Source organism: Buceros rhinoceros, unplaced genomic scaffold (genome assembly GCF_000710305.1).
Source record: "Buceros rhinoceros silvestris isolate BGI_N320 unplaced genomic scaffold, ASM71030v1 scaffold18798, whole genome shotgun sequence".
In the NCBI taxonomy this organism is placed as follows: Eukaryota; Metazoa; Chordata; class Aves; order Bucerotiformes; family Bucerotidae; genus Buceros; species Buceros rhinoceros.
In genome coordinates, this window is record NW_010428816.1 from 23,281 (window position 1) to 34,132 (window position 10,852).

The 10,852-nt window shown below is 55.1% G+C and overlaps 1 protein-coding gene across 1 annotated transcript in view; it reads left to right on the plus strand.

Annotated features, from left to right (window-relative positions):
- The window catches only part of SLC6A7 (solute carrier family 6 (neurotransmitter transporter), member 7), a 13,001-nt gene extending 3,931 nt beyond the window's left edge, over positions 1 to 9,070 (plus strand). The window contains exons 2-14 of the mRNA XM_010142426.1: positions 2,018 to 2,198; positions 2,859 to 2,990; positions 3,546 to 3,780; positions 4,284 to 4,422; positions 4,679 to 4,813; positions 5,156 to 5,259; positions 5,846 to 5,970; positions 6,300 to 6,412; positions 6,495 to 6,626; positions 6,989 to 7,088; positions 7,462 to 7,562; positions 7,760 to 7,927; positions 8,861 to 9,070. Of these exons, the coding sequence (XP_010140728.1) occupies positions 2,018 to 2,198; positions 2,859 to 2,990; positions 3,546 to 3,780; positions 4,284 to 4,422; positions 4,679 to 4,813; positions 5,156 to 5,259; positions 5,846 to 5,970; positions 6,300 to 6,412; positions 6,495 to 6,626; positions 6,989 to 7,088; positions 7,462 to 7,562; positions 7,760 to 7,927; positions 8,861 to 9,070 (1,875 nt within the window). The remainder of the gene's footprint in view (positions 1 to 2,017; positions 2,199 to 2,858; positions 2,991 to 3,545; positions 3,781 to 4,283; positions 4,423 to 4,678; positions 4,814 to 5,155; positions 5,260 to 5,845; positions 5,971 to 6,299; positions 6,413 to 6,494; positions 6,627 to 6,988; positions 7,089 to 7,461; positions 7,563 to 7,759; positions 7,928 to 8,860) is intronic.
- Positions 9,071 to 10,852: the final 1,782 nt, after the last annotated feature.

Here is a 10,852-nt window from a genome sequence, read left to right on the forward strand (position 1 = left end):
GAAGAGCAGCCTGTCCTTCACCTGCAAACACAGGCTGCTGCAGGTCACGCCCGCTGTGGGCTCTGGTTAATTAGCAGGCACGGCCATGGTTCGGAGAAGCAGCCTGTCCTTCACCTGCAAACACAGGCTGCTGCAGGTCACGCCCGCTGTGGGCTCTGGTTAATTAGCAGGCACGGCCATGGTTCGGAGAAGCTGCTAAGCCTGAGAGCTGTGTTAAACTGCTGCAGGAGGGCTGCCAGGTAGCAACGGTTTTATAGCAACAGTATTATATTTGGTTCACATTTTGAATTTTCAGCCTGTGTTTCTGAAGCTTTTTCTTCCAGCCTGTGCCTCGTGACTGTGGCATCCAGCGGGAATGGGTTTTTAACGGTGGGGTTTAGTGTGACACCTTTGCTAGGGCTGTGCATTTCAGGGAAATGTGTCTTTGGGGAGAGTTTGCTTGTCTTGCCCCTCGAGGGGTTTGTAAGCCAGGTGGGGATGGGTTCATCTCCCTGTTCGGTGCCTCCAGGCTGTGAGCAGCACTCTCATGGTGTCAGTGGCTGGAGGAGCAGCAAACACTCTGCAAAGGGTGGGAGCCTGCAGCCCTCACCATCACCAACACGGCTCCTTGTCTCCATGGGAACCAGCAGCAAGAGCATCCTCTGGTCCAGCCAGAGAGGAAGATGAGGAGGAGGAGGAGAGGACATAGCTGCCACCTTCCCCGAGGACTGGGACAGGGCAAAGCTGGGGTCTGCTCGCCAGCCAGCTTGGATCTCCCAGGGGATGGAAGTCTGCTGCAGGCTTTTAGCACATGTGCACACTTGTGCAGGGTGACCCATGACTCCAAATCGAAGCCACTTCCCTCAGCCACATCCCATGGGCTTGTTCCCTATGATCTGTGGACTCAGGGACATGGAGGTGGCTGCTTTTTTTCTTTTGATACTCCAAGAAGAAGGGAGGGTTCCCAAATGGGCTTCTCCTGTCCTAGTGCTGGTGCCTTGGCAGCAGGGACAGCAGTATGCTTCTGTCTTTTGTCTTTCCAGGATATCCCAGGCAGTGGCACAGGGGCAGGATCCTCATCTCACCCCTTTTTGCTGTTCAGTCTTGCCAAGGGGATATCTATAATGGGATCTCATGGCAGCTACTGGCTGAGGCTTTCAGCTTTGGTGACTGCTGGTGAGACAGGAGCCAACAGGGATGCTTTCCCCACTCTCCCAAGGCCAAGAGGCTGGGAAAGTTCAGACAGACCAAAGGTCTCACTGCAAACCTGATGTAAACACACACACACAAACACCACGGAACCCTCCTGGTGCATCACCTCAATCTAAAAGATGGACTGCAAGTCCTCTGCAGGACTTGCAGCTCCCTCTTGCAGAGCTGAGGCAGTTTTGGAGGAAGGGAATGGGTTAATCCCCTGCCTGCTGAAGAGCTGCCTGTGCCTCACTGGCCCCGGGCAGACTCGGAAAGCTGGAAGGAGCTCTCTCAGCAGGGAGAACGGGGAGTGCGTCGCTAAATCCCCACAGTGTAGGCTTTTGGAGGTTGGAAAAGCGTGAAAAACACACGGAGCTTTTAATGTCAGCCAGGTGCCCAGCATGACACATGGGGGCACATGGGACTGGGGTGTCACGCTCAGCAATAGTTCTTCCCCTGCTGCCTTCACACCCGTGTTCTGCAGGAGATCGGGAAAGTTCATTGTGACCCCTTGAAAGGATTTCTTGGGAAACTGGGGTTGCAAGCTGGGTCTTGGGCTCCCAGGGTGAACCGGAGCCATCCTGCCTTTCCCAGGGGAACTCTGGTCGTGTGCGGTTGCATTTATCCCCTCTCCTTGCTCATCAGCAGAGCAGGATGCCAGCTGGGATGGTACACAGAATGCTGCTGGGACAGGGTATCCCCAAGGGTCAAGTGTCAATGCAGCAACTCAGGCTTGCAAATTCAGGAGCTCTGGCTGTTCCTTCCCTCTCTCCTGCTCTTCATCCCCTGTTTTCATTCCTTCCTCAACCCACAGCTGCCCTCTCTCATCCTCTGCTCTCTCACTCAGCCGGTGACGCCAGAGCTCCTGGTGAGCCCCAGCAGCCAGGACTTGGACCTGGGCTCCGAGTGCCCAGAAGACAGGGGGAACTGGACAGGGCGGCTGGATTTCCTTCTCTCCTGCATCGGATACTGTGTGGGCCTTGGAAACGTCTGGAGGTTCCCCTACAGGGCTTACACCAATGGAGGAGGTACGTGGGCATCCTTTAGGTTATGTCTCCCCTTGAGCTGAGCAGGTGGGAAGTGTCTCTGAAGAGAAGCCCCTTCGCATTCTCAGGGCTGGGAAGAAGCATATGTTGTTGTGGGGTTGTTGTGTGGTGGTGTCCCCCACACTTGCTGTAAGGCATTAACCACCCATGTGTGAATGAGGCTCACCAGCCCATCTCTGCACTCATGGCCTTGGAGACATCCCCAGCTCCGTGCCTCTTGATTTCCAATAGCTTCTTGGCCTGATGTCCTCCAGGACTTGGCAGGGTCAGCAAATGCTTCCCAGGTATGGAAGGAGGGGAGCGAGCCTTTTGCCATGCAAGATCCTGCTGTGATGGTGCAAAGTGCCCAGCTTGTTCAACTGCCCCCAAAGTAATTGCTTGTCACATGCAATAATAACTGGAGAATTCCACGGTGTTTGTGAAAGATTCAAGGAGAAAAGACAGGCAGGGGGAGGCATGGCACTAGCTCAATCCCAGCTCCTTCCTCCTACACTAATGGTGAGCTGCTGCCCCTTGTTGTCTTCCAGATCTTGGTGCACATCCCTCAGGACCACTGGTGTTGAATGAACTTTATTCCCTGTCATAGATGGGCTTTAGGTGTTAGCTCTGTTATTTTTAGGGGTTTTTTCTTGCTTCTTGCAGGAGCTTTCTTGGTTCCTTACTTCATCATGTTGGCCATCTGTGGGATCCCCATCTTTTTCATGGAGCTGTCGCTTGGCCAGTTCTCCAGCCTGGGGCCTCTCGCTGTCTGGAAGATAAGCCCCCTCTTCAAAGGTGCGTGAGGGAAGTCCAGGGCCTCTGCAGGGTCTCTGGAAGAGCTGCTTGGTGAGGACATGGACCAGCAGCGTCATCCCATGATCCTCAAAGCTCTTGTTAGAATCAAAGGTTAAATCCTGGGGGAAGGTGAGGCAGGCTGGACTTCTGGGTTAGCTGTTTTAGTAGCTTCAAGATATGAGTGTCTGGGTGTCATGCCCAACACTAGGAATTGCGTGAAAATTATTAAGCCAGCTAGTGTACAAAATGCAGCATCAAAGCTAAGCAATGACTGTTAAAGACAAAGGTAAGAACAAAGTGTTCAGAAAAAGGTCAAATCAAATACTTTTACTCTCAACATTAAGTTGGAGTAAAATCATCTGTATGATGCAATAGATCATCAGTTCAGAGAAGGCATGTCTGGAGGGTATAATGACAATAAGAGGCTCCCCTCACCAGGTGAACCTCTGGCTGCTTAAACATTTGGCTGCTGAGATCCAGTGTCTGCCCCTGCCTTTGGATGTGCTCCGCTCCAGAGAGATGGCTCACTCCTTCTTTACCCTCTCCTTCCTCCAGGCGTTGGCATAGGCACGATCCTCATCGTCTCCCTGGTGGCCATTTACTACAATATGATCATTGCTTACGTTCTCTTCTACCTCTTTGCATCCCTCACAAGCGACTTGCCCTGGCAGCACTGCGGCAACTGGTGGAACACTGACCTGTGCCTGGACCACCACGTCATCAGTGCGGGGAACACCACCTTCCCTCTCAACATCACCAACACTGTCAGCCCCAGCGAGGAGTACTGGAGGTAAAGAGGTTGGTCCAATCCAACCGTGGGAACGTGGTTGGCATCCAACTGGGGAGAGTATGGGAATGGGATGAGGGGTGAAGGTCTGTGCTGCACATCTCATGGTGGACATCCATGGCTGGCTCTGTGGGTGCAGTGATGGGCTCTTGGGGTCAGCTGTGGGTGATATCTCAGTTTAGCTGTTGGGATCATGTCCCTGGGATGTGGGTGGTGTCCATGATCAAGTGCTGCTTTGCAGGCCTGGAGTCATGTTAGACTGAACTTTACCCCATGCCCGGACCAGCTGGTAATTTGCCCTCAAGCCCCCAGACATCCCCTCTGGGCTCTCTAACTCACGGTGGAGAAATCACACCAGCTGCTCCCCTTTCCCCAGCGTCTTGCTGCCGGAGTTTTTGACAAGGCTGGTTTTTTGGAGCAGAGGAATTGCTAGGATCAGAGAGGGCCTCTGGAAGAAGGTGGGGCATGCCCATGGCCACTCACTAGCAATTCTCCTTTTGCCCTAGCCGGTATGTCCTGCACATCCAAGGGAGCTCTGGGATCGGGGATCCCGGGAGGATCCGCTGGAACCTGTGCCTGTGCTTGCTCCTTTCTTGGACCATCGTCTATCTGTGCATCCTCAAGGGAGTCAAATCCTCTGGCAAGGTAAGGGCTGGGCAGTCCCTTTTGTGGGAGTTCTCACAAAAGGTCACTGGTGAGTGCCCACGATTCTTCGCACATCTGGAAAAGTAAGACCCACAAACAGCATCAGCTGGACACTGGTCCTGCTGCGTCCCAAGGATCCCAGTTCTGCAGGGTGATGCTGGGTGATGCAGTGTCCCATCCCAGGGACAGGGCTGGTGGGGAGCAAGTGTGTGTGCCCTCGCTCCCGGCTCTCCCAGCTGGCTCTGCTCTTCCACAGGTCGTGTACTTCACCGCCACCTTCCCGTACCTCATCCTGGTGATGCTGCTCATCCGTGGTGTGACCCTGGAGGGGGCCTGGAAGGGGATCCGGTTTTACCTCACGCCCCAGTTTGATCACTTGCTGTCTTCCAAGGTGAGCAGAATTAAGTGCAAAGACACAAAACCAAACCTTTTCCTGCCACCTCCAGCATGCAACAAGGGTGGCTCACTTACTCGAGTGCCTTTTCTGGCCACAACCTGACGCAAAATCGTCCCTTTTGGTTGCTCCTAGGGCAAAAGTATTTGCTTTTCAGCAATCTGTCTTTGCTCTACACTTTGTCTATACTGCTTTTCCCAGCTGGCCCAGACCCATGCCTGTGTTTCTGGCTGTCCATGCAGGGTACAGCATGCTCATCACCTCCCCTGGATACCTCTCTCTTCCTCGGGAGGAGGTTGCCAAACTCCTGCTCTCCTGAGACCTGTTTTCTTCCCCCAGGTGTGGATTGAGGCAGCCCTGCAGATTTTCTACTCCCTTGGGGTAGGCTTTGGAGGCCTCCTCACCTTCGCCTCGTACAACACCTTCCATCAGAATATCTACAGGTGGGAGCCGGTTGCTATCTCGTAAAAATCATGGGTTGAGGGGAGCCATGAAAACCTCAGCCAGTGGGCTCAAAGCCAGCAGAAGCATGCGGTGCAGCCCTGCTCCTTGACCAACCTCGTTACAGATAGCTGGCAGCTTGCACAGACTGGAGAGGGACAGAGGCATCTGTGGAAGAGAATTCTCCTAAGCATCAAAACACAGTGCCTGGCTCAGAAGTGGGCTGCAGATGCTGAAGGCTGAGAATATTTGAGTCTAGTTATGAATGTTTTTCCTGTCTCCAGCATCCACTGCAGGTCACCAGCAGAGAGGGGAGTCTGGGTATTGGACATTTAGGCTGATCCCCTCCACAGGGGAAATCAAGTTTGGGAGGAACCCCAAAATAACTCCTATAATCCTATAATAACTCCTTATATATCCATAACATATATGCTCCTTTTGCCCTTGGAAAGTGCATACCAGGAGAGGCCCTGAAGGAGAACCGCACTGGATGATCTTACTGTGGCACCCAGGGCTGGCAAAGCCACCACACACTGCTGTGGTGCTTAGGAGCAGGCATGTTCAGAGTATCTTTTTTCTCCTCTATAGGGACACCTTCATTGTGACCCTGGGCAATGCCATCACCAGCATCCTGGCAGGGTTTGCCATTTTCTCCGTTTTGGGATACATGTCCCAGGAGCTTGGGGTCCCTGTTAACCAGGTGGCAAAAGCAGGTGAGGCCGAACAAGGATCTGGAAAGCCTCTGAGGGTGTCAGCATGAGGGATGAAGATGTGTGCTCAGCTGACCAGAGGGAGGGAAGGGAGGAGACCGTTTCCTTCTGTGCAAATCTTGAGCAACACTACATGATGTCTAATAAAGGCCTGAGTAAGGAGCAGGCTGGTTCTCCTGCAGTTCTCCACCCTTTGCTGCAAGTCCCCTCCTATCCATCTTGGAAGAGCCCTGGCAGGTCATGAGCCGCTCTGCTGGGCTCTCGTATCCTCCATCCCCCTGTGCCCAGTGCTGTCACCCCCTTTTCACCCTGCTGTCCTTTTCCTCCCCTAGGTCCTGGCCTGGCTTTTGTGGTGTATCCCCAGGCCATGACAATGCTCCCCCTTTCTCCATTATGGTCTTTCCTGTTCTTCTTCATGCTGTTAACCTTGGGCCTGGACAGCCAGGTAAGGACAGAGCCCACTGAGCCAGCCACAGCGCCCAGGCAGCCCGGGCGTCTCAGGGGACCCTCTTCTCCTTTGTGTGCAGTTTGCCTTTATGGAGACCATCGTTACAGCAGTGACAGACGAATTTCCCTACTACCTGCGGCCAAAAAAGGCTTCTTTCTCGGCTGTCATCTGCATCGCCCTCTTCCTGATGGGCCTCATCCTTACAACAGAGGTAAGCTGTGGGGCTGGATGCATCGTGGGGACCAACTAGGGCTTCACTTTAGGGAGAGCTCTAGGGCAGCAGCCAAGTTTGCAGAGACACATGTATTCCCATGAGCTATCGAGGTGGAAGAGAAACACTCGATGAGTCTGGGCTTCCTGGGGATGTGAGGTCCAAGGGAAGCGATGCAGTGTATTCCTGTCCCTGCACCAGCACCAGGAGAGTGATGTTTCCTGAGGGTCCCTGACCGCTCTCTTCCACAGTGACCCCAGAGGGGGTTAAGGGGATGTGTCCCCAAAAGTGGGAGGACGTGGATGGTGGTTTATTGGGATGCTGGTCCCAGGGGTGCTGGCCATTGTGCTTTGCCTCCACAGGGTGGGATGTACTGGCTGGTCCTACTGGATGACTACAGTGCCGGCTTTGGTGTCATGGTGGTGGTGATCACTACCTGCCTTGTGGTGACACGTGTCTATGGTAAGAGTCTCTGTCCCCACAGAGGCGTGGGGAGAGGTGGGCTGTCTGTATGAAGAGAGGGGTTTAAAGGGAGTGGTAGGGGAGCCAGCAGCCTCCCAATGGAGCATGAAACACCTGTACTCCCACCTCTGGTTTCTTCTTGGCCATCACTGAATTTATCTCTCCAGAGATACTTGGGGTGCTGAGCCTGGTCTCTCAGACTGCATCAGCTGGGACCCCCTTCCTGCACCTCCCAACCGGGAGAAGAGACGCTTCTTTGCTGTAGAGGATGCAAACCATCGCTTTTGGTCGGTGCAGGGCAACACAGTACAGGCGCATGGCTCTGAAGTCCCTCTCACGGCTTCTGAATCCCTCTCCCTTCTCCCTCCTCCAGGCATGAAGAGGTTCTGCCGAGATATCCACATGATGCTGGGCTTCAAACCAGGGCCCTACTTCAGAGCCTGCTGGATGGTGCTGTCCCCAGCAACGATGATGGTAACTGCTCAGCTTGAGGTGCTGGAGAGCTGCAGTGCTGCCGGCATCCCTGGATGACTTCCCTTTGAGAGAAGTCGTTCTGCTGGTGTCTCCTGCTCCAGGGACCATCCTGGTTCTGCTGGGAGGTCTCCAGATCTTTTTGAGCATGGAACTTTCAGAGGGCTCTGGACTGACCTTGCTTTCTCCCCATCTCACAGGCTTTGCTGGTGTACAACATTGTCAAGTACCAGCCCTCTGAGTACGGCAGCTACCGCTTCCCCGTCTGGGCTGAGGTCTTGGGCATCCTCATGGGAGTCCTCTCCTGTGTGATGATTCCTGTGGGCATGGTGGTGGCTGTGCTCCGAGAAGAAGGGACACTGTGGGAGGTAGGAGGTGTTGGGGCCTGACATTGCTGGGCAACGCTCCAGAAATGCACAGGGGTGACCACAAGCCCCTGCTGAGCCTGTATCTAGAAATTTCTGAATCCTCTCTCCTGGAGGTGTGTGTCCCCATCCCTCCTTACTGCCCAAGGGGTGTGAGAGATGACATGTCCCATAGCATTGCCAGCAGTGTCCCCTCTTGCTGTGCCAGGCAGGCACTGAGTCATGCTGCTTCCCAAGGGACAGCCTGTGCTCATCCCCCCTCCAAAACAAGCCTGCTACACCTGACCCTGTGAGGAAGCCCATTGTCCCTAGCGTGGGGCAAACAAGGGCACGGGGGACTGTAGAAGCAACAACAGAGCGAGGAAGATGCTGCCACAGGCAGTGCAGGTGAGATCCCTCCATTGAAAGATCACCTAGGAGTGGGTTATGGAGCTGCTGGCCACTCACAGCCTTCCCACCCTTGGCTGGTCTTTGCTGCTCTCTCCAGGCTGTTAAAATCAGAGGCAGCAGAACTTGCTGCCCTCCCCAGGCAGTAACTCACTGGCCGGAGCACTCATGGAGTGCAGCCGGGCTTGGCACAACTGTGGGCATGGTGGCATGGCCAGGAACCCCCTTGGCTGAGGCTAAGCCCTTGCCTGGGTGACTCTAACCCCACACCTCAGGGCCATGGCCCTACAATAGCCCCTAGCTCCGCCCCACCAGCACCTAGAGACCACACCACCTTCCCAGCCCACAGCAGGGCTCTTATACAGAGCCGCCTTCCCAGAAAGCTTCAGGACAAGCTTTTGGCCCCCATCCCATCCTCAGCAGAGGGTCTTCCAGTCCCTTGAGGCTGGTAAAGCCCACCATGCCCTGGGAGGGGTGGGTGAGCTGCTGGATGAGGGTGCCATCTCCCTGGTGTGGTGAGCCCTGCTCCCTCTGCCTGTCTCCTCGCAGCGAGTCCAGCAAGCCAGCCGGCCCGCCATGGACTGGGGCCCATCGCTGGAGGAGAACCGGACTGGCATGTACGTGGCGAGCCTGGCTGGCAGCCAGTCCCCCAAGCCGCTGATGGTTCACATGCGGAAATATGGGGGCATCACCAGCTATGAGAACACGGCCATCGAGGTGGACCGGGAGATAGAGGAGGAGGAGGAGTCCTTGATGTGAGGGGACCCAGCGGCCCATGGACCGAGGGGTCTCAGCCTCCCAGTTTGCACAGTGCACTGCGGCACTTCAGGACAGCTTGGTGGGGTCTTTTGGGGAGCAGTGGGACCTGCTGGCCTCCTCGCCACCACCCTGGCCCTGCCAGAATGGAGTTGCAGCCTGTCCTGGTGCCCTCGAGGTGTTTCTGTTCAGTGTGGCAAGGTGTGTGATGAGTCCGTGCATTCGTGTGACGGTGTCTGGTGCAAGTGCCGGGCTGCTCCCCTCCAACCCTCAGCCCCAGCTCTGCCCTCCCTGCCCAGGGATGCTCAGGCTGCTGGGATGTTCAGAGGAGGAGGAGGAGGGTCCTCTGTGACAGTCTGTTCTCTGCTCCTGTGTATTTAACTCCAATACCCCACAAACACCTGTGAGAAAGGACTGTGGTATATCCTCCATGCCCTGAGGATGGTGTGTACTGGTGTGCTCTGCTCTCACAGAGGTACTCCAGCAAAACCAGCACAAACCACTGCTAAAGTAAATCTGACCTAATAAATAAGCAGTTAAAACAATTAGGAGAAAAAAAAAAACAAAACACTTTATAAACAAACCAGCTTGGGCCTTTCCAAGCTTGTGGTTCCCCCAAGTGGGATCCCCAGGTGGGTCAGGGCAGCTCTCGCCTGCAGCGCTTGGCAGGGCTGTGGTGAGCTGAAGGAAGGGAAGAGGCTGGGTAGCCCATTCTCCATGTGTGCAGGAGGTCAGGGACCGGTCTCAGCTAGCCCCAGTGCCAAAGGAGGACCTGTGTTCCCGCCAAGGGGGATGGGAGGGCCGTCCCTAGCCCTGGGTGCTGCTTTTCCCACGGAAAGGTAAAGGGCTGGGTTTCAGTGCCTGCGTGTGATTTTGGGGTAGCTCAGCCCAAGGCCTGTGTCCCAGACTCCTCATCTCCTGCCGACGCTTCTGGCCTGGGGCTGCCGGTGAGCTCCTGGACGGGGCTGTTTGGACATAATGCTTCCAGTCCCCATCATCCCAATGTCGTGTGCGCCTTCTCCCATGTACCATCGACTCGCCATTAAAAAGCGGTGTGTGACACAGCCTCTTGTGGGGGTTATTTGAGAGGTCCTCAGCATGCAAGAAGAGCACATCTCGGGGGGCTTCCAGGGATGGGGGTACAGCCCGCCTGGGCTTTGTCCTGCAAATCTCTGTCCTGGTCAGGTAAAAGCCAAACCCCAGGATAAACAAATAAATCAGGGTTTATGTGTGGATTAAGCCTGTGGCCCCGCTGCACTGGGCTGTTAACCCCACGGGCCATGCAGCTCAGTGCCGTGGGCTGAATATCCAGGGTAAACCCTGGCATGACACTGCAGTGTTCCTTAACGACCCTTCCCTACAGCGTAAGAGATTTAATTATTGCCTTCACCCCTCTGAGAGTGTAGAGCTGTCTCTAACACCTCCTCCTCCTGCCCGCTCACCTCCCCATGCCCAGGGATGCTGAGCTCCCTCCCCGACCAGCTCTGCCCTGCCTTTTTCATGTGGGACCACCGATGGCTTTCCACATCCACCTCACCATACCCCGCCACAGCTGCAGCCCACGGGGATGATGGGGTTCCCCCAGATCCAGCTTCTCCAGGTGCGTGGGACTCTGGCAGCACCACCACGCTGCAAAGCACCTTCGTCCACTGGCCCCTGGGTTAATCATTAGAGGCCATCCATAAAAGTGTCGCTGATGGAAAGTTCAGGCCGTGGCGGCTGGGGAGCGGGGAGGGGCTGTCATAAACATTTATTGGCCCCATGAATCCCTCGCTCTAACCTTGA